The sequence below is a fragment of the Mandrillus leucophaeus genome, unplaced genomic scaffold (assembly GCF_000951045.1).
Source record: "Mandrillus leucophaeus isolate KB7577 unplaced genomic scaffold, Mleu.le_1.0 Scaffold14, whole genome shotgun sequence".
In the NCBI taxonomy this organism is placed as follows: Eukaryota; Metazoa; Chordata; class Mammalia; order Primates; family Cercopithecidae; genus Mandrillus; species Mandrillus leucophaeus.
Window position 1 is genome coordinate 1,187,109 of NW_012101365.1, and position 23,336 is coordinate 1,210,444.

At 38.4% G+C, this 23,336-nt stretch overlaps 1 protein-coding gene across 3 annotated transcripts in view; it reads right to left on the reverse strand.

Moving 5' to 3' along the window:
- The window catches only part of NRD1 (nardilysin (N-arginine dibasic convertase)), a 99,122-nt gene that overhangs the window by 6,868 nt on the left and 68,918 nt on the right, over positions 1-23,336 (reverse strand). For all 3 annotated transcript variants that reach the window (XM_011973752.1, XM_011973750.1, XM_011973753.1), the window contains 14 exons: positions 23,005-23,078; positions 21,261-21,330; positions 19,519-19,596; positions 17,908-18,028; positions 17,765-17,823; positions 17,268-17,322; positions 15,113-15,217; positions 13,393-13,516; positions 12,428-12,514; positions 9,926-10,045; positions 8,645-8,696; positions 7,556-7,706; positions 4,373-4,500; positions 2,040-2,202 (listed from right to left, as the gene is read on the reverse strand). In XM_011973752.1, coding sequence (XP_011829142.1) covers positions 2,040-2,202; positions 4,373-4,500; positions 7,556-7,706; positions 8,645-8,696; positions 9,926-10,045; positions 12,428-12,514; positions 13,393-13,516; positions 15,113-15,217; positions 17,268-17,322; positions 17,765-17,823; positions 17,908-18,028; positions 19,519-19,596; positions 21,261-21,330; positions 23,005-23,078 — 1,387 coding nt within the window. The remainder of the gene's footprint in view (positions 1-2,039; positions 2,203-4,372; positions 4,501-7,555; positions 7,707-8,644; positions 8,697-9,925; positions 10,046-12,427; positions 12,515-13,392; positions 13,517-15,112; positions 15,218-17,267; positions 17,323-17,764; positions 17,824-17,907; positions 18,029-19,518; positions 19,597-21,260; positions 21,331-23,004; positions 23,079-23,336) is intronic.

Here is a 23,336-nt window from a genome sequence, read left to right on the forward strand (position 1 = left end):
TGGCCTAACATCAGGCTTCAACATTTTTCACTCGAACTTTTTTTTTGAGATAGAGTCTTGCTCTGTCTCCCAGGCTGGAGTACAGTGGCATGATCTCAGCTCACTGCAACTCCTGCCTTCCAGGCTCAAGTGATTCTTCTGCCTCAGCCTCCCAAGAAGCTGGGATTACAGACGACCACCACCACACCTGGCTAACTTTTGCATTTTTAGTAGACATGGGTTTTCACCATGTTGGCTGGGTTGGTCTCGATCTCCTGGCCTCAAGCAATCCACCTGCCTCAGCCTCTCAAAGCGCTGGGATTATAGGCATGGGCGACCTCACAGAGCCTTTACTCCAACTTTTTATTGTGATAAAATAACACAAAGTTTATAATCTCAATTTTTTTTTTTTTTAAAGACAAGGAGTCTCATTCTGTCGCCCAGGCTGGAGTGCAGTGGCGCAATCTCGGCTTAGTACAACCTCCGCCTCCTGGGTTCAAGCGATTCTCCTGCCTCAGGTTCCCGAGTGGCTGGAACTACAGGCACGTGCCACCAAGCCCAGCTAATTTTTGTATTTTTAGTAGAGACGGGGTTTCACCATGTTGGTCAGGCTGGTCTCAATCTCTTGACCTCATGGTCCTCCCACCTCGGCCTCCCAAAGTGCTGGGATTACAGGTGTGAGCCACCGCGCCCGGCCAATCTCAACCATTTTTAAAAATGTACAGTTCAGGGCCAGGCATGGTGGCTCACGCCTGTAATCCCAGCACTTTGGGAGGCTGAGGCTGGCGGATCACGAGGTCAGGAGATCGAGACCATCCTGGCTAACACGGTGAAACCCTGTCTCTGCTAAAAATACAAAAAATTAGCTGGGTGTGGTGGCGGATGCCTGTAGTCCCAGCTACTTGGGAGGCTGAGGCAGGAGAATGGCGTGAACCTGGGAGGCAGAGGTTACAGTCAGCTGAGATGGCACCACTGCACTCCAGCCTGGGCAACAGAGCGAGACTCTGTCTCAAAAAAGAAAAAAAGTGTTGGGGGGAGTACAGTTCAATAATGTTAACTATATTCACACTGTTGTGCAGTAGATCAGATTTTCAGAACGTTTTCATCTTGCAAAACCAAAATTCTGTACCCATAAAATAACTCGCCTCCTCCCTCTTCTCCCCAACCACCAACCACTGGAAACCACCATTGTATTTTCTGCTTCTATGAGTTTGACTACTTTAGATAACTCACATGAGTGAAATCATATCTATACTTTAAAACAGCTTCATAACTTGTCTCTCTGGATATTTCTTAACCACAAATCTTCTTAAATCCTTCAATGGTTCTCCATTGCTACAGAATAAAGCCCTAGCACCTTAGCGTCACAAACAGGCTTGACATACTTGTTCTGGCTATGTATGTATGTATGTGTGTACATATGGACACATATCCCTCACCATTTCCTTCCTCCCATTTTAGCCTCTGTACTAAACTGTTTATGGTTTCCACAATCTTCAACAAAGGTAACTAACAGTATAGACATGCCGAACTCATTTCACTCAAAGTCTATTACCAGCAACCTATTTTTTTTTCTCTCTCTCTCTCTCTCTTTCTTTCTTTTCTTTTGAGACAGGGTCTTACTCTGTTGCTCAGGCTGGAATACCGTGGTGCAATCATAGCGTGCCGTAGCCCCAAACTCCTGGGCTCAAATGATCCTTCCACCTCAGCCTCCCAAGTAGTGGAAACTACAGGCATGTGCCACCATGCCTGGCTAATTTTTCATTTTTTGTAGGGATGAGACTTCACTATGTTGCCTGGACTGGTGTCAAAATCCTGACATTAAGTAATGCTCCTGCCTTGGCCTCCCAAAATGCTGAAATTACAGGCGTGAGCCACCATTCCCAGCCCAGCAGTCTTAAGAAGAAAGCTGCCCAGCATCAGAGGGGTCAGGTTCCCTCCTAAACAGAATATGATAATGCTGGCCTGCCAAAACTACAGTTTCCCCTTTAGGCAAGAACTAGTGCAACTCCAGAGTTCACCACTGCATTCAGACCTGGCCTACAGAGCCTCACACTCACTGTGCTTGTGACATTTCCTTGTACCAGGCCCTCCACAAAGAGCTGGGATTTGAATTCTTTGACGAAGCTCAGCAGAGACTCAAGGGAAAGGCCATCCATCAAAGCCTGGTACTTGTCAATCATAGACCAACGGGCATATTCCAGGATTAAAAGCCGCACATCTCTGTACAGAGGGCAGAAAAAAAAATACTCAAAGTTTTGTTATTAGAAATGAATCTTCAGAATAAAGAAATATTTGGTCAAGTTTCTATAAAGGATGTGTTTCTAAAGAGAGAGCATTTTTATCACAATATAAAATGGGAAAACAGTATCAGAATCCCCAAAAAAGTACTGAAAATCACATACACAAACTTTTAAACAAATTTACTTAGCAGTACAAAAATGCACTTACCTGTCTCAGTTGCAGGGTAAAATATTTCACATAAAAGTAAAGCTGCCAGATGAGTCAAGTTTACTTAGTTGTACACTGATTTAAAATTATTACTATTTTGGTTTGAAATCTCACTAACATTTTATTAATCACTAGAGGCCATCATTTGGGATATTACTGCAGTGACAATATAATATAGGTAATGGCTCTGGCCCAGAATCAGATTAGCTTCATCCCCCATCTCCACAACCCCACCCCAAATAAGCTGTTTGAATTTGACAAATCTACTAACATCTATGACTCAATTTCTTCATTTGTAAAATAAGGGAAGTAATTCATGAGAGGTAACCATCTTGGATAGAATTAATGGATTTACATAAAATTTCTTAGATCTAGCACAAAAATATTCAACAAACAGGTTTATTATTATTCTATCTTTTATAAAGTAAATTTCAGGAGTTGAATTTTAATAAAATAGAAGGTTGTGTTTAATGTATTTTTATAAATAAATCAAGTAGTATTGATGAGTTATTGGCAGGGCTATTCATTATCACATCAATGGTTGCAGATAACTCTTTTTTTTATTATTATACTTTAAATTCTAGGGTACATGTGCACAACGTGATGTTTGTTACATAGGTATACATGTGCCATGTTAGTTTTGCTGCACCCATCAACTCGTCATTTACATTAGGTATTTCTCCTAACGCTATCCCTCCTCCAGCCCCCCACCGCCCAACAGGCCCCAGTGTGTGATGTTCCCCTCCCTGTGTCCATGTCCTTTCTAACATATATCTGGTTAATAGCTTTTGTAACTTTCTGTGTTCAGAATATCAGTTATTACATGACTGACTCCTGACCCCTTCTTTCTAATTCTGGAAACTGATGGGTTCATTATAGCTGTGTCAAAAGCAGAACCTTTACATAAAGTTGTGCTGTTCACTATTTATAGATGCCCTGGGCAACAAGGTCAAGTAGGGGCTAGCCAGTCATGTGCACAAAGGGGTATGTCTGTTCAGAGGACTTTCCTCTCCCTCCCACAAAGGCTCTACCTGCTAATAGAGGGTACCCCAAAGGGATACTTTTTTCTGATTCACACAGAAGTATCCTACAGGCTACAATTAGCCCTGGACTAAAGTAGTAAAAACAGGCTCTAACTGAAGGCCCAAGGGCATTGCCTATGAGCAGAGGGTTTAAGTATTAGCATACAGACTGTGTAGCTGCCTTTCTGCTCTCTTCTGGAACCTTGGCTGAATTCTGGATAGTTAAGATTGCTAGATAAGTGACATGTAGCAGATTAACTCTGCTACTAATCACCAACATACTAAAATCACCAGTAAATAATTCGGGGCTACAATAAAGCCAGCACTACTTCTGGTTGGTTTGTTTTTTTATGAGACAGGGTCTATCTCTGTCATGCAGGCTGGTGTGCGGTGACATGATCATGGTTCACTGCAGCCTCAACCTCCTGGGCTCAAGCAATCCTCCCACCTCAGTCTGCCAAGTAGCTGGGACTACAGGCATGTGCCACCACACCCAACTAATTTTTAAATTTTTGGTAGAGATGAAATCTTGCTATATTGCCCAGGCTAGTCTTGAACTTCGAGGCTTGTGATCCTCCCACCTCAGCCTCCCAAAGTGCTGGGATTACAGGTATAAGCTACCATGCCCAGCCCAAAACTAGCACTTCTTTAACTATTATTTAGGTATAATGATTGGTGAAAACAGCCTTCTTTACTTTTAGTCTCTAAGTACAGTAGGCTGCTTTCAGTCCCATTCACAGCTAGCTACATAAGCTGGGGTTAGATATACTCTAACATTATGGACTGGTTTCCTAAACTACAGCACAATTCAAACATGGCTGAAAATTAGCACTGAAACTACAGCCTTATTCCCCCACACCTAATAGGAAGACTAATACTTTCAGGTCCTCAAAATATAAGCTCATCTCATTTATACCCACTTGGCCAAAGTCTCAGGCTTGATGAGGATGTTAAAGTAGGTCTTCTTCAACTGCTCAGTTATCATTGTAAAGACAGCTGGTGTGGAATTGAACTCAGCTAAGTAGTCAATAATGAGCTGAAACAGTAGCTAAAAGAAAAAGAAGGAAGCACTTTAAGAAGCATGGAAATCTACTATGTATCAGGGAAGGAAATGTTTCTCTTTGGTTTTTACCAGGGTATCGAGCATGGTACTAGGCATTGTGGGGGGGACACGAGAAAATTACTAATGACCTTTTGTTTGGGTGTTAACCTGGAGACAGGATATCACTCCAGTCACCCAGGCTGGAGTGCAGTGGTACTATCGACCGTAATTCATTGTATCCTCGAATGCCTGGGCTCCAGCAATACTCCCACCTCAGCCTCCTGAGTAGCTGGGACTACAGGCAGGCGCCATCATGCCCAGCTAATTTTGTTGCTTTTGTACAGACGAGGTCTTCCTATGTTGCCAGGCTGGTCTCAAACTCCTGGCCTCAAGTGATCCTCCTGCCTCAGCCTCCTGGCCTTAAAGAATCTTAAGGGTCCAAAATCCTAAATAATTGTCAAATTGGGAACAATTCTTCCTTTTTTTTTTTTATCATTTCATGGGTGTTCTCAATAAGACTTGTAGTGTGTCCTTAGATAGGTCCTATACTTTTCCTGTTTATTCTTAGCCATTTTATTTGTTTTTCCTCAGTATTGTAAATAAATGTAAGATTGTTTCCATCCATTTGTTTGTTTCTTTTCTTCAGAGACAGAACCTCGCTATATCGCACAGGCTAGTGGCACGATCGTAGCTAAGTATCCTCAAACTCAAGTATTTCTCTTGCCTCAAACTCCGGAGGAGCTGGGACCACAGGCACATCCCACTGTGCCTGGCTTCCATTTCTAAGTGGTTACTGCTACTACGGGGGAAAAAAAGTCATTGATTCTGATATACTAGTCTTTTGACCAGCCATATCACACCTTTTTTTTTTTTTTTAATTTTAGTGGTATATGAGGTTTTCTAAGAATATAATCATATCATCTGCAAGGAAAAATATTTTTTCCAAAAAAAAGTTTTTATTTCATTTTTTCATCTTACTGTAATAGCCAGAACCTCTAAAACAATAACAGAATAATAGAGATGATTGTGGATTATTCTTGGCTTGTTCCTGATGTCAGTGTTCATCATTTTATCAGTTAATGTAATATCTGCTGATAAGTTCTTTGAGGTTTTCTTTTTTTGAGATGGAGTCTCGCTCTATTGACCAGGCTGGAGGGCAGTGGCGCGATCTCGGCTCACTACAAGCTCCGCCTCCCAGGGTCACACCATTCTCCCGCCTCAGCCTCCCGAGTAGCTGAGACTACAGGCGCCTGCCATCACGCCCGGCAAATTTTTAGTATTTTTAGTAGAGATAGGGTTTCACTGTGTTAGGATCTCAATCTCCTGACTTCGTGATCCACCCGCCTCAGCCTCCCAAAGCACTGGGATTACAGGCGTGAGCCACCGCACCAGGCCGAGGTTTTTATACTTAAGTAATTTCCTTCCATTCCTATTTATTAGGAATGCCAACTCAAATTTATCAAATGATTTATCACCATTTATCACTATATTCATACAGTGGTTCTCCTTTGACTTGTGTTATGGTGACTTATGATCATCAATTTCCTAATATTCCACAACCCTAGCATTCCTGGTACTTAAATTATTCTTTTTGCTAAACTGGATTTAATTTTCAAATTTTTAGAAAGTTTACATCTATATTCTACAGATAAAATTGATCTTTAGTTTTCTATACATACATACATACATATATGTTCTATATTAGGTTTTAATATCAAGGCTAAGTAAGCCTCACAAATAAAAGAACATCAAATACTTTTCCATAGTTTGTATTTTTAATAAGCTCTCCAGGTAATTCTAAAACATATTTTCCAAATGACAACCACTGAATTAGGCTTTAATCTGCTTGAAACTTAAGCTACATTATATTTAGGACTTAGAAGGCTGACAAAGTAAAATATTCCATGGCGTCTCCTTCTGAGACCAATCTTTGCTCCGTGGGGAGACAGAGAAGGGAAAAGGCATAAAAAGGTGGCAGCTGTACTCTTCTCTTGAGTTTCTGCCAAGATGAAGGCTGTGACCACCTAGCACAGGTCTTTCTGGCAGGTCCTTTCCTCTAAAAATTTTCTCGTATAAACCTATTTCCCTAAATCTTAATATAATATATATTCTACCCAAGAAACCTAGATATAAAATTTATTATTGGGCATATTATATTACTTTACCTGGTATTCAGTAATCGAACTGTCTTAGCTAACAACCCATTATTTTTCCCTCCTCTTAAGAAGTTTTTGATGAAGCAATACTGGAACATATTCCTCACTAAGAGATTAATAACTGACATGATACAGACCCTGTTTCAAAAAGGTTCATAAACTTAGAAGGGAAACAAGACACACATACTTGAAACAATGAGAAGGAGCATAAGATGAGGAAGGAAGGGCACAAGCATTTGAGTTCTACTCTATTTCAGGCAAAACACCAGTCAAATTTGTTATTCCACAGCCGGCATGGAGGCTCATGCCTATAATCCCAGCACTTTCAGAGGCTGAGGCAGGCAGATCATTTGAGGTCAGGAGTTCGAGACCAGCCTGGCCAACATGGAGAAACCCCATCTCTACTAAAAATACAAAAATTAGCTGGGTGTGGTGGTGTGTGCCTGTAGTCCCAGCTACTCAGGAAGCTGAGGCATGAGAACTGATTGAACCCGGGAGGTAGAGGTTGCAGTGAGCCAAGATCACACCACTGCACTCCAGTCTGGGTGACAGAGTGAATATCTGTCTCAAAAAAAAAAAAAAAAAAAAGGTTATTCCTGTATGGTAAAAAATTTAGCTAGAACCAATCCTAAATGCCACTGTTGGTTGTGGAGAAACTGACAGCAAAGGGAAGTGAAATCAATCCTAAAGCATGGACTATAATCCCATGCACTGCCAGTAATTAATAAAACATATGTTGTTCTTATGTAGAGTCAGTCACAGAATAGCTGTCATCAGCCAAGAATATTCAAGATAATCCACATTAATAAACATTTCTTTCTCTGTACAGCATCCCATGCACGTACCTCTATATAAATATGGTATTTTAATGCTCTCTCTAAGGAAAACAGAGTACTTGTACTTACAGGTAGTTTGTGGTTAAATCCTTTCACTCGAATAATTAAACCATGTTCTCCAGCTACCAGTTTATACTCCAGCTGTGCCACATCTGCTTCATAAGCTGGTTCCGCAAGGTTGTGCGTAAGGATATTGACAAAGATATCAAAGAGGACCACACTAAGAAGTACAAAATGCAAATGGCATCTTTAATTGGTAAGAAAGACACAGGAAATAGATTTGCTTCAATTTAGAGTAAGCAGCTTCATTTTTAGAGAGTATAAATTCTCTACTCCAGAATGTAAAACTGTATGCTGAGTTCAAAGGTAATACAGCTTACTCAGGATTCAGTTTCAGAGGTGTATTATAGAATTCCTACCTTCAGCAGTGCTTCCCAATCTTTTTCACATCAGGTACACATACAAAATGATAATATTTATATTGTACAATGAAGTAAATGGAATAGGCATCAGCAGCACTGGCCTGAAGGCTCTGTCTACCCTCCAAGCCTAGGCATTCTGACTGATTAAAAATATGAGGTATGGGAATGCATTTTTTAGAGTGAATATTAACAAATTCTAGTGCTGCTTGTCATTTTAAGTTTGGATTTTACAGTTAAGTAGGAAAAGAAAGAAGAAATGCACCAACATTTCCCAAGTATTTCCTCTGTTCAGATACATTTTAGGCTCTCTGGCCTCCCACAATGAAAGCTGTCTACGTAAATATATAAGGGATTTGCTAAGAACAGGAATAATCACATTCCTTGGTATTCTATAAATACAGAATCAACAGATCCATCAGTCTCATTATAGACTGGACACTCACCCAAACTGATCTTTAAGGACTTTTCCCCATCCAGTAATTGGGAACTAATTGCTCTAGTCTACACTATCAGCATGTTTCACCAATGGGCGCTGGTAATGCAACAGCCACAGTTCCATTTTAATGTTTGGTAATAATACAAATAACTTGTTTGGAGCACAGAAAAAAATACATAAATCAGTAACATAGCTCAAATATGGATAGAGAAAATGACAGAATGATTTAGAATGAAACAAACAAAATAGTTTTTCAATAACTAAAAAATATATTTTCCGGAAAAAAAGACACTTGCTTACTTTGCTGCAGATTTCTGTATCAAGGGTGAAATTAGATGGAAACGTATATATGCTGAAAGAAAAAAGACCATAGATAGAAAAGGTTAGGGGTCTCAAATGTTTTATACATCTGTTATTTTCCCCTAATATAGATATTTTTAATTCTGAAATAAACTATTAATCCTTAAATCCTCATTACATCTTTATTCTTAAGGGTCTTCAAAAAGTAGTATTTACCATTCCAAATAACGAGTTCCAGAAGGCACTCTTTAATCTATGGGAAGACCAGACACATGGGCAGATACACAGAGAGGCCTATAAATACTCGTATTTATTAATAGCTTCAGTCAGGAAAAATTCTTAGAGCACAGATGTTAAGAACATTAAGGGAACAACCCCAACATTCACACAAATTTATAGCAGAGGCTTTCCAAGGAAACTGAATTTAAGGAGGTTTTTAGAAACTCCTAAGTTATTCAAAAAAAATAATGAAAATAACTTCCCAATAAACTCAAGAATCCCACACAACTACAATACAGTTGTGTTTTGAGGTTGGGGAGATGGGTTAAAGGATATACAAGAGCACCCAGCCTATGATTCCATGTGGCTTCAATAAGTTCCTTATGCCATGTTCGAGAACAGAACGGTAAAAAGCAACACAGTTAGGGCCACAATATTAAAGATAAGAACTTTAGAGTCTACTTGACTCTATACTATGCTTCCTTTATGCTGAAAACAAAATAGTAGAAGGAGGCAGTTGGTGGGGATTTCACATTTGTAATGCTGGACTAGGCTATCTATTATGTCTTTGAATAATTCCCTTGTATATTCTTACTTCTTTTTAAAAACAATGTTCAAATAACACCAATTCCTTAAGATGGCCAAATACCTGGCTCTGCTTTCATTTAATTGACAGAAAGAAACCTAAAAACAATTTCATTCTAGCCTTAAATGTTCATTTCCTGGACACTGGAGTCCACAAGGATTTCTGCGACAGCACAGGAGCACAGTGTAAATCTGGTGGATAAGCCTAGAAAAGGTCTTCAAATCGAAGGGGGAAAGAGAAGGAGGTGATACACACAGGGGAAACAAGTTGCTGCCAAGTGGAGAAATATCTGTTTTACTTATTTTACTCCTTTTAGGGAGGGTGAGAGGGCTTCAAGGTGGCTGATAGAGGCACCCAGCCCTAGCCTTCTCCACAAAGGAGGACCAAAATAGCAAGCAGATTATCACATGTCAAACAGAGCATCTAAAGAGAACACTGGAATTCAGCAGGGAAGTAACAGGAGGGCAACATTTTACCTTTGGGGATTTTGAATTTGTTGTCTTTCTTATACCACAGGCAACCTTGCGGAGTATTCACAATTTTAACTGGGTATTCTGTTTCAGGGCAATCGAAAGCCTTCAACGTAAAGTCCGTGGCTAATAAAAGAAGATAATAATAATTCACTCAAGTATTTCAGCAGGAGTCCCAGTAATCTGGCTTCAGGAGTCTAAGTAACTTTTCTGTGTGGCAAAAATAAGCCAAATTCAAATACTAGAATATATTAAATTAGTAGACCAATACTGAAGGGAAAACTATGTTGGTCTTAAAGTAAATAAACTCTAAAGATCTGGAATTTCCCAAGAACTGATTCTGATTGCTACACATTCTGCTTCATTCCCTTTCTTAAAGACAATTTTAACTGAGAGAGGAGCCTTTAGTCAGGATAGCTTCATAAACCAATTTATGAAACAATCCATTAATTCATGAGAATGCCTTTTACCAAGCTTATGCTATACATCTGAAAAGTTACAAAATTGTTCTGCTCAAACAAAGTCAAACTCTTCCTTTTGGTTAATTAAAATGACAGTTTCATCAACACACAGATGAAAAACAGCTAATTTTTAAAATTTGAGTACTTGCTATATTTATGTAAAAGAGCTGGATTTGGTAGGCATGGTAGTTCATGCCTGTAATCCCAACACTTTACAAGGCTGAAGCAGGAGGATCACTTGAAGCCAGGAGTTTGAGACCAGCCTGGGCAACATAGAGAGACCACATCTCTAGAAACAAATTAAAAATGAGCTGGGCATTGTGGTGCACACATGTAATCCCAGCTACTCAGGAGGCTGACACAGGAGGACTGCTTGAGTTCAGCAGGTTAAGGCTGCAGCGAGCCATGATCATGCCATTGCATTCCAACCTGGGCAAGAGAGTGAAACCCTAACTCAAAAAACTGAAATAATAAACTAACAGGGTTGTTTAGATTATTTACAGTTCAAGATGTGAAACTGAAATGTCTAACATAGATAACACCTTGTGTGTGTTTTTGTGTGTGTGTGTGTGTGACAGAGTTTCACTCTTGTCGCCCAGGCTGGAGTGCAGTGGTGTGATCTCAGCTCACTGCAACCTCGGCCTCCTGGGTTCAAGTGATTCTCCTGCCTCAGCCTCCCAAGTAGCTGGGATTACAGACATGCGTCACCATGCCCAGCTAATTTTGTATTTTTTAGTACAGACAAAGTTTCTCCATGTTCCTCAGGCTGGTCTCGAACTCCTGACCTCAGGTGATGTGCCCGCCTTGGCCTCCCAAAGTGCTGGGATTACAGGCATGAGCCACAGCACTTGGCTAATACTTTTTTTAAAAGGCTTTTTTTTTCCTAATGGAAGGCAAATTCACATAACATAAACTTAGTTATTTTAAAGTGAACAATTCAGAAGCATTCACAATGTTGTGCAACTACCACTTCTAGCTAGTTCCAAATCATGTTCATCACCCCAAAAGGAAATCCCCTACTCCTTAAGGGATTGCTCCTCATTACCCACTCACCTCAGCCCCTATCAATCATCAATCTATGTTCTGTCTCTACGGATTTATCTTTTCTGAACATTTCGTATAAATGGACTTATCTGTGACCTTTTGTGTCTAGCTTGATGTTTGCAAGGTTCTTCCCCATTATAGCATATATCAGTACTACATTTTTTATGAGTAATATTCTAAAGTATGTATACATCACAATTTGTTTATACATTCATCCACTGATGGACATTTGGGCTGTTTCCATCTTTTGAGTATTGTGAACAGTGCTGTGTGAACACGAAGGTCCATGTATTTGTTTGAGTACCTGTTTTCAATTATTTTGGGTATATACTTAGACATGTAATGAATGGCTGGGAAATACAGTGTTCTGAGTAAATTACAGTTATAAGCAACTCTAAAACCTTGGACCTAGGATTGGTAGCTTTCAATTATTTTTTTCTGCAACTCACTTAGAAATATGTTTTCCACTGCAAGCTAGTAGACAGATAGGCAGACATCTGAAACAAAAGTTCTTAAAATAACATTCTTTCTACATGCAATGAAACATTTTGCTATTTTCTATTCTAACATTTTTTAATGCTTTCATGGCTCATTACATTGACCTTACAATCTATTACATTGACTTCACAACCTTCTAATGGGCTGCCACCTGCAGTTTGAAAAGCAATAGAACAATCTGGAAAGATAATGGCAATCCCTAAGGAGACTGGTATGGAAGAATCAGCTACGCTATACAGAATAAAGCATAAACTTCAGAGTCCCAAGATCTGTGTTTAAGTCCTGGTTTCTCATTCACCAACTGAACAGTCTTGTACCAGTCACTTTGTTTTTTTGACCCCCCGTTTTCTCATTTGGAAAAGTAAGAAAATAGTAATGCCAACCTCAGAATGTTACTGGGAATCTCAAATATAAATTCCTATGATATGTTGTAAAATATAATGTGCTATACAGGTGTCTATTAGCACATGGATGGATTATGTATAAAAATTGCTATTTTACTGACCTATGTACTTGTTTTCAGCTGGAAGATGGAGATCTGGATTTAATTCGAAATTACTACTCCACAGTTCAGCCCAAGAGTTTTCGATATCTGTAAAGGAGAAAAATAAACTGACCCAATAAACAATGCAATGTTCAACATTCTCTTAATAATAAACTAGTTATCAGCTGGCCTACAAATCAATTCTCCTTTCTCAGGAAAACTGTGACTGACACATATCCAGGCATTCTAGAATCGTGCTACTCAAAAGTGTGGTCCCAGCAGCACTGGCATCACCTGGGAGATTGTCAGAAATGCAGAATCTGGCAGAGCACGGTAGCTCACAATTGTAATCTCAACACTTTGGGAGGCTGAGGTGGGTGGATCACCTAAGGTCAGGAGTTCGAGACCAGGCTGACCAATATAGTGAAACCCCAGACAGGTTTCTACTAAAAATACAAAATTAGCCAGGCGTGGTGGTGTATGCCTGTAATCCCAGCTACTCAGGAGGCAGGGGCAGGAGAACTGCTTGAACCCAGGAGGCAGAAGAAGTTGCAGTGAGCCAAGATGGTGCCATTGCACTCCAGCCTGGACAAGAGCAAAACTCCGTCTCAAAAAAAAAAAGAAAGAAAAGAAAAGAAAAAGAGAAATGCAGAATCTCAGGCCCTACCCAGACCCTCTGAATCATAATCTGTATTTTAGTAATATCTCCAGGTGACAAAAATGCACACTGACATTTGAGAAGCATTTTTCAAAAACTAAGTCAAAACTCTGCCCCTAAAATACCAAGATAACAGAATTTTTTCACTAGTCGGTAAACATAAACATAGCAGAAAATAACTTCCTGTGCAGTAGTATAAGTAATTTTCATTTCAAAGTGAACTTTTAAAAAAATTATACTTTTTCCCCCTCTAGAACCATTAAATTATTAAACCGTTCCAGGTAAGTTAAATATACCTAAATGTAAGACAATTGTTAAAATATTTTACCTTCTATACTATACTGAGTTCCAAACCATTTCTCCTTGAGGTCACATTTTCCCTCATTAGCACCAGACAGTAAAACAAGATTTGCTTTTTGAGGAACTAGCTGATTTAAGGCTTCAGCAATGACCTAGTGAAGTGGGAAGAGGGGAAAGAGATATACACAATTTCAACCTAATACATCTCTGTTAAAAAGGCAAAAATCACATTGTTAGGTACCTCCAAGATCTATGCTCATAAAAATACCTACGGTTCATGAACACCCTCATTTACAAAGTCTCATCAGTGTTTCAGAACCTTTTTTCCTACTTTATTGAGGTATAGTTGGCAAATATCAAGTATGTTCTTGATAATGCTTTAAACAGTGTTTATCTTAAATCCTACATATTAACAGCATTAGCAGTAAAAACAGCTATCCTTTACTACTAAGCTTCCACTGTGAGCCAGGAAGTATTTAACACACATTATTTCATTTATTCCTAAAACCAATCCTAAGACAGACTGATTTACACAAAATAACAGTCAGTTTCAGAGGGTGATGGTTAAGTAATTTGCTCGGTTAAAGATTATGTAACTTGTACAGAATAATACACAGCTAGAAGTGGCAAAAGTGGAGTTCTAACTCAATTTGTACATGCTACCAAGGACTATGCTCCTAACAGCTATCTTTTATATCACTTCATATCCAGGAATCAGTAAAACGCTGCCAAGGTAGGGCCTCCTTCAATAATCCTCCAGCTACAATAAGGACTAAACAGAATTTTGTGGCTTGGTTGGGAACCCTAACTACTACTTAAACACCATTTATTTAAGCAAAAAACAACAAATGGTGGTTCAGAAAAAAACACAACCAGCCCCTACCGGGCACAACCATCCTAGTGACATGGCAAGAATGTATGGTTGTTCCTTCCTCCTTTACCTTTCCCTGTCCTCTTTAAAATTAATAGTTTAGGAATGTCTATGCTAAAATTTCTCAAGGAATGTCCTATGTTGTAATTTCTCAGTCTCAGCACTACTAACATCTTGGGTCAGATAACTATTTTAGGATCCTGACTCCTGCACTATAGGACATTTAGCAGCATCCCTGGCTTCTACGCACTGGATCCCAGGAGCACCCCACGCCCCACCCTGAGTTGTGACAACCAAAACGTCTCCAGTGACAAATATCCCCTGCAAGGCAAAGTCACCTCTGGTTGACGCCTGCTATCCTGTATGAAACAAAATGACTTATCCTCCACTAGTGAAGGAATGACCCCGACCAACAATTCATTGGCATGTAACATTATCCCTGAGTCATATGTTTCTAATTCAGGGAACCTTTAAGTTTTCTTATAAATATTTTCAAAATGATTAAAAATTTAATTGTCCCAACTCTGCAACTGAATTAAAAGGTGAGCTAAACAACTAAGTACTTTTTACAGGGAAACCACATAATTCTTAGGAATCACTTCAACTATTTCAGTAGATGTTTCAACATTTGAAAATTATTAAAATAGTACCTAACAAGTACTGATTTTGATTTTATCCTCTTATATTAAAACTTAATTATGTAAAAGAAACATGAGAAATTATTCACAAAACTATTGATACTTCTGTTTAAACAAACAAAAATCCTGACTAAATATAACTAAGTTTTCTTCGTTCCCATGGTTCTTAAATACATCTCTGTACTTTCTCACCCTCCTCTTCCCCTAAAAGTAAGTTTTAGACATATAAACCTACTTACTTCTGGCTTGTATTCAAAAAGAAGCTGATCTCCAGTGAGAATGTCCTGCAGTGGGTACAGCTGCATGTTCTCACACATGTTTTCCACATACTCAACTGGATCTGTCTGTAAAGAGGTCAATTATTTCACACCAGAACTTCTCCTTTATTATATTTGATTTACCACAAGATACAAATACTTTATCCCTTTCTTATTAACAATGAAACCAAAAGCTTCTGAACAGACAAAACGAGATATAATTGCAGCTTAAGAATCTGATGCTCAGTAGGCTGGACACAGTGGCTCATGCCTGTAATTCTAGCATTTGGGAGGCAGAGGTGGTTGGATTACTTGAGACCAGCCTGGGCAACATGGCAAAACCCTGTCTCTACGAAAAATGCAAAAATAAGCTGGGTGTGGTGGTGTGCACCTGTAGTGCCAGCTCCTTTGGGAGCTGAGGTGGGAGGGTTGCTTGAGCCCAGGAGGTTGAGGCTGCAGTGAACCGAGATCGTGCCACTGTACTCCAGCGTGGGCAACAGAGTGAGACCCTATCTCCAAAAAAAAAAAAAATCTCTAAGAAAATATAGCCATAGCTACTCCCTTAGGGAGCTTAAACTCATACCCCTCATGCATCATTCTGAGCCCTATAACCCATTAGGTTCTAGTCATTATCACAGCCTCTTAATGACAGCAATTACCACACTGAACTATGAATGCCTGTTTACCAGTCAAGTGCCCCACATGACTATGTGAGCAATAAAGGCAGGTGATCTATCACTACAGCACTATCATCTAAAAACTATTTGTAAAAAGTATGAATCAAATCAATGCAGGACATTTAGCAGCATCCCTGGCTTCACTGGATCCCAGGAGCACCCCACACCCCACCCTGAGTTGTGACAACCAAAATGTCTCCAGACAGTGACAAATATCCCCTGGAAGGCAAATGTAGAAATCAAGGTGTGTTGGGCCAGGCACAGTGGCTCATGCCTATAGTCCCAGCTATTCGGGAGGCTGAGGCAGGAGAATCCCTTGAACCCAGGAAGTGGAGGTTGCAGTGAGCCAAGATTGTGCTACCACACTCACACTCCTGCCTGGATGACAGAGCGAGACTGTCTCAAAAAAAAAAAAAATGTGTTAGCCAGGCAAGGTGGCTCATGCCTGTGATCCTAGCACTTTGGGAGGCCAATGCGGGAGGACAGCTTAAGCCCGGTTCAAGGCAAGCCTGGGCAACATAGCAAGACTCTGTCTCTAATTTAAATTTCAAAATAATTAAAATGTGAGTGTCAGATAAAAGTCTTGAGATAAAAAGGTATATTCATAAAAACATTATTTCAATTTAAAACTGAAAGAATGACCACCAGTTCACTGATATATGAAATGGAAATATTTTTCCAGAGGAACACAGTCAATTCAAGTATTTACCGAGCACCCAGATACACAGACTCTTAAAACTGACAGATCCTTCAGATACCAAGTAGTTTCAGTCCCATGTTTTACAATGAGGAAACACAGTCGGATTTTTCCTGACTAGATGGCTAGATGGCTTGCCTAAGGTCACACAGTGAGTAAACGACAGGCAAAGTAGACATCAGAACTCTGACCTCATAACACATCCAATACGCTTCCCAAAACACCACACTGCCCAGTCCTTTACTAGACTCCTGGGCTCAAGCAACCTGCCTGCTTGACCTCCCAAAATGCTTGGATTACAGGCAGGAGCCACAGTGCCCAGCCTGTGAGCCTATTTCAATCAAGGAAAATGCTCTCCTTCCCCTGACTTCCAAAGCACAATGTTTCTAACATTATACATGGTAAATATAAATTACCTTATAGAATGTCTTCACAATATTTGAATTCCCAAAATATTAAATACCATAACAAGTCTCCATGAATGTTTATTGAAGGGATAGATGGATGACTATGTAGATAAATGATTACCACACAACATGATCTGTGTCATCTGCTTAATCCTCTCACTGCCTTATCTTACTCAATATAAATACTCAAAAACCTAATAGTTAATTTTTAGCTAGCTTCAAGGACATCTAGAGACTCACATGACACAGAATGGCAGAATTAAAACTCCACTGACACTTTCAAAAAGAGGAACAATGTCGACACCAGTTTCAACTCAGTCACAGATAACATGCAAAAAGAATTTGACTTCCAGTACCTGTTCTTGGTAATGAAATTCATTATCCTCAATTTTCCGAATCTCTTCAAAAATTCTGTGAAGGAGAAAACTATAATTAGAAGATACATTAAAATTTCTGCCTCCTTGAGGGAGAAGGGCGGGAGGAGAGAGAGGACTAGAAAAGATAACTATTAGTACCTGGGTGACAAAATCTGTACAACAAACCACCATGACACAGTTTACCTATATAAAAAATCTGCACATATACCCCTGAACCTAGAATAAAAGTTTAAAAATTTCTCAATAGAAGCATCAACAATAAAAGAGAAGCATGAAAATAAAGGGACTGGCCACATATGTATAGTCTTAGTGTACACTCACATGTAGAGGGATAAGGATATGGAGACAATAAAGGAAACAGAGCAGAAAATGCCTGAAAAACCATCAAGGCAAGACTAAAGCATGTCTACTGGCAGCCTGAAGCCTCAAATATACCAGGACTGGCTCGTGGCCTCATTCCAAGAAGTGTTTATTACCTTTTTTCTGGGCCTAGCTTCTGCAGCATTTTTAAATACTGAAAGACAGTGTAAGCAACCTGAAAACAAAACATCCAAATTAGTCTTTTGCATAAAAGGATACCTAGGTAAAAGGAAAAAACAAGTCAATTTGAATTATTTACCTCATAAAAATGTTCATAACCCTCATCAGTCAATGTAATAGAAATGCTGAACACTGAATAAGTAGAATTTTGCTCAAATCCCGTCTCACCATTTCCACCAAACAGTGCAAGAGCCCAGCATCTACAGGTGGGGAAAAAATTAACCCAATCAATGTTCCTGGATTGGCATCTACAGACATTCAAATTAACAAAATATAGAGGCTTTCTATGTAAAATTTAGAAACCTCAGCCTTTGATGTAAACATATACTTTCCAACAGTAAATCTAAAAGTGCAAATTTTAAAAGCACAAGGCCTCCCAAGGAATTGTGATACATTTAGGAATCACCAGAAGGAAATAACAGTCTTTGTTTAATGTAAATACGAACAGATATGGCAACATAGTAAAACATTAACAGCTTTATTAAACGAAAACCATTCCTTTTGAAGAGAACAGCACAAAGTATTAAAATGATGGCTGCTGGAAAGCATTTTGCTTACCTTTTTTTTTTTTTTTTTTTTTAAATAAAGACAGTGTCTTACAATGTTGCCCAGGCTGGTCTCAAACTCCTGGGCTCAAGCAATCCTCCACCTCAGCCTCCCAAGTGCTGGAATTACAGGCAAGAGCCACCGCGCCCAGCCTCACCATTTTTGAACCTGACTCCTAGGAGAGGCCTTAAGACACTTCTAATACATACTTACATCGAATGTCAAGTGAGTTCTTTAAGGCTGTTAGCTAACCTACATAGGTTGTCTAAGAAACAAGCAATGAGACTATACCTTTCTCTGACTAGATTAATTCTGAAAAATTACAAAGAGAGGACACCAGAATAGAGTCTGAAATTCTAATAAAGCTCAGTAAGGTAGAAACGTTGTGCACAGCTCAAAGCATATAACATATATTGTGTAAGGTACATATGAACCCAATATCACTAGTTTATTATTTTATAGTTAACTCTGCCCTCTTAGTTTTCTTTGAATGTTCTAGTACACACAAGTGTCTTAAAAATATTTATTTAAATTTTTCATCTATCCTTCCATTCTCATACTATTTCATTTATAGAAAAATCAAACAAGGAATTACTTTAATGTATTAGTCCTGATTATAAAATTATATTTCTATTATTGGGCTACAGGTGACTTAAACAGGTGCTTTAATGCTCAGGAAACATTCTGCTAACATGGCTGCATATACCATTTGCAGTCCCACCTATTAATTATGATTTACCTACCCAATGAAGTTTTCATTAAAGTCCAGCTTTGGGGTTGGGAAAACCTGGAGATCCATAGCATTTAAATAACTGATTTTTTTTACCATTCAGTCATATATAAATTATTGATTAGAGCTAATTCTTTTACATAATTCTGGAATCTATTACTTTCATTTATGAATTTTTTTAATTTTGTGTACAAATAACTTCCAACAATAGGCTAAAAGGTAGCTTACAAGGAAATACACAAATATAATATGGACATTAAAATAATATAAGTTATTAAAATGACTATAACTAAGCATTAAATCTTATTCTAGGCTTCCTGGCAGCTAAAGTAAAAGAATGCATTATATAATACTTATTGTCTATTATTTTTCAGAGATTGCTATACTGAAAATACTTATTAATTGAATACTTGCTTTTTCCTAAGGAAAGAAAGAATGCTGCCTTTGCCTTCATGTCCAACCAGCCAGGATATATAATGAAGTGGCTTCACCCTTTTAAAAAAATTTAATGGTTAGAAGAAAAAAAAAAAGGTATAAATACACCAGAAAATCTTACCTCTAAGGCTACAATAATTTGAAAATATAATCATAAACTTATTCTCACATATGTCCACTAAACATGAAATTGTAATTAATTTAATAGCAGGAAGATAAAAACAGAAAATATAGTAAAATTAACTCTTTCATTTGAGATTACTGAAGAGTACAGTCATCCCAAAATTTAAGGGCACTACTTTTTCTCTTGGACACCAAACTTACCTGCTCTCATGATAAATCTTTTTGCTTTCCCCAAAATGAAATGTAGATTCCTTATCGGTTTAGAACCTAATATAGGTATGAATCACTGTCTGTAAAGCTTTTGGTACTATATTGGGCTCTGTGGTAAAGTGAAATGTGTTGCTCAAAGGGTCAGAAAATCTTGGTTCTAGTTTTAGTTTTTCCTTTAAGTAAATCATGACCTTGAGCAAGATACTGAACTGTATTCTTTTTCTCTTCACTTGCCCAACTACTTACTGAGTTTTCATGAAAATGCAGTAACAAGTATAAAAATGCTTTATCACATACTAATAATATAATAGTCCGAGTAATTGTGCACATGCTGTTCAAACTGTCTTTCCCACTGGCTTCTACTGTAATTTTGTTAAAAGTATTCCTACCACAAAGACATACAGAAAAAAATTTAGTTTTCTGTATATTTCTGTATATATGAGAAAATTTAATTAGGTTACACAGTTAAATTCTGTAAATTCTTGAAAGTCAAGATATGATTTTCAACTACGTTAAGCAATCCTTAAAGCCCATACAACCTTGTTTAAAATATGAATTTGGCTGGGCACGGTGGCTCATGTCTGTAATCTCAGCACTTTGGGGTGGCCAAGGTGGGGGGACTGCTGGAGCCCCATCCCCCTCCCAAAAAAGTTAAATTTTTACCAGTTGATTAGCATGTATTTCTAATTAGAAAAGCATTTGTAGGCACTGACTGATGCTTATCTTAAATAACTCTCTGGCCCATGCTATACTGCTCATATAAGATAACTATATAGACAAGTAGAAATCCTTTCCTAATTTGCATAAACCTGCCCTAATTCAGAGGAGTAAATCCTTGGGATTTATGTACCTAGTCATATTACCAGTCCAAATTATTATTATTTTGAGACACAGTCTTGCTTTGTCGCCCAGGATGGAGTGCTGTGGCGCAATATCAACTCACTGCAACCTCCACCTCTCAGGTTCAAACAATTCTCATGCCTGAGCCACCTGAGTAGCTGGGATTACAGGTGTGTGTTACCATGCCTGGCTAGTTTTTTGATATTTTTAGTCGAGACAGGGTTTTGCCATGTTGGCCAGTCTGCCAGGCCCAAATTATTTAACTTTACTTTTGACAAGATCAAAACAAATTACAAAAGTTAGCATTCACACTAAACACTTAATTTCAAAGACTTAAGAAAGGCCACTATAACTGAGAAAGCTCTAGTTTTTATATCCAAAAAATAGTAAAATACATAGCAAGGCTTGAAAGCTCCTGGAGTAATCAAGTTCCAGGTTACTGCATTGCTGTTTATAAATTCAGAACCCCCAAACTTAAACCATTTAGCATGCTTTAAAAATAATTCTCACTCGGTTCTAATGAAGTAAATTTTCCCTTAAACTCTTACCTGTAATGTTGCTGTTGAGGAGGAAGTGCCCATGTGATGGTCAGAGCATGAATTTTTCTGATTGGAACAACTAAACAAAAATATTTTCCAGAAGAACAGATATCAGTGTTTCTCTATAACTTTTACTATATTACAAAAATGTTTAAAATTCAATATATTTATCTTCCAGTAAACAAGGGAAGGTTAAGGACAACGCACTTATTATTTCAACTTGCCAATTTTCCAATTCGAATAATGCAGTTTTTGTAAAATTCTTTTTTATTTGGTTTCAGAGGTAGAGAAAGCAGGGATAAAAGAACTATGAGGGTATGAAATGCTGCTGTGTATGGATCTCTTCTTGCAAGAAAGGATACAAAACTAGGAGTCAGGAGACCCATGGCTGAAATCCAGTCCTACCCCTATCTTGCTATATGTGCTTATATGACCTGAGAAAATCACTTGCATTTAAATCTTTCTGAATCTGTTTACTCATAGTAAAATGAGTGAGTTGGGTTAAAGTATCTCTAGGATTCTTCCCAATGCTATTATTCTATGAATAGGAAAACTAAAACCAGAAAGAATACAATCAAAAATAAGTTGTCTCTGGAAAGAGTTAGCTTAATATTAACAGAACGGAGCCAGCAGCTGAAGGGTGTAACAAAACAGTCACTGATTAGAGGAAAGGAAAAGGAAAGAGACTGGTAATGGGCTGAAGAAGGAGGGAATACCTAAAGTAATTAGTAAAAAGAGAAAAAAAAAATCTGTCATGATAGAATAAAGAAAGAGAGATAGTGAATTAAGAATGTTTCTGCAATATTCACTATAGGCAAATTGTTAAGTAAATTGTAATGTAATCACACAACTCATTATGTAGTTATTACAGGTATACTATTAAATGAAACAAAGCAGGAGACAGAATTATATATATATTTTAATCTCAACTTTGTTAAGAAAATATACCTATTAGAAAATCAGAAAGAAATCTGGAAGCCAGACGTGGTGGCTCACGCCTGTAATCCCAACACTGTTGGAGGTGAAGGCAGGCGGATCACTTGAGGCCAGGAGTTCGAGACCAGCCTGGCCAACACGGTGAAACCCCGTCTCTACTAAAAATATAAAAATCAGCTGGGCATAGTGGTGAGCGCCTGTAATCACTGCCACTCGGGAGGCTGAGGCAGGAGAATCACTTGAACCTGGGAGGCGAAGCAGTGAGCTGAGATCGTGCCATTGCACTCCAGCCTGGGCAACAGAGCGAGACTCTGTCTCCAAAAAACAAAAAAAAAAGAAATCCGATACAAATGACTTCTCTTGATGGTAAGATTTAAGGGTGATTTTTCCTCCCATTTCTTGACATTTTATATTTTTATTTAGCAAATATTGCTTTCACAAAAAGGAAACGATTTCCAAAGTGTTTTCCCTCTCCTCTATTTTCATTCATTTAAAGGCAAAAAAGAGCAGAATATAAATAAAATGAAACATGAATGAAATTTAACAAAACGGAGAACAAAAGGGAAGAAACGTAAAGCAAGGAGAAAGCATGAAATAGACTGAAGTAGCAGCAGGGCACCAGAATCAAACAATCTGTAGCTAGTCAATGGTCTGCTATCTATTATTAATTAGATCTCCATTGCCCATCTACTCCCTTTCCAACCCAGCTGTATTTTCTGTTGTGTTCTCATTTTCAATGAAAATTGGCAGCCTCAATTAGGTTATGAAGAATGTGCTAAAATTATTTCAAACAGTTTTAAACTTTTGGTTCACAAACCTCTATAAAGTTTGTTAAATGCTGGTGTGTCAAACGGATCCGTTAAATGGCCAAAGTTTGGTCTGGGTAACCCACTGAAAATAAAACAAATACATACAAATTTAATTGCAAAAGCCTTTATAAGCAATATATTTAGGGATATCTAACTGAGAGATATTTATAATCTATTCTACATACTCCTTCTTGGAAAGCATTCCAGGCATGAACAAACAGATGGCAACACAGCCACAAAATCTTCAGTTACACAATCTGTTCTTAGCGTCAGCCCAATAACTCAAAAGTCTTCACAACTCAAGAGATAGAGAAGAATGAATTTAAAGGACCCCCTCTCA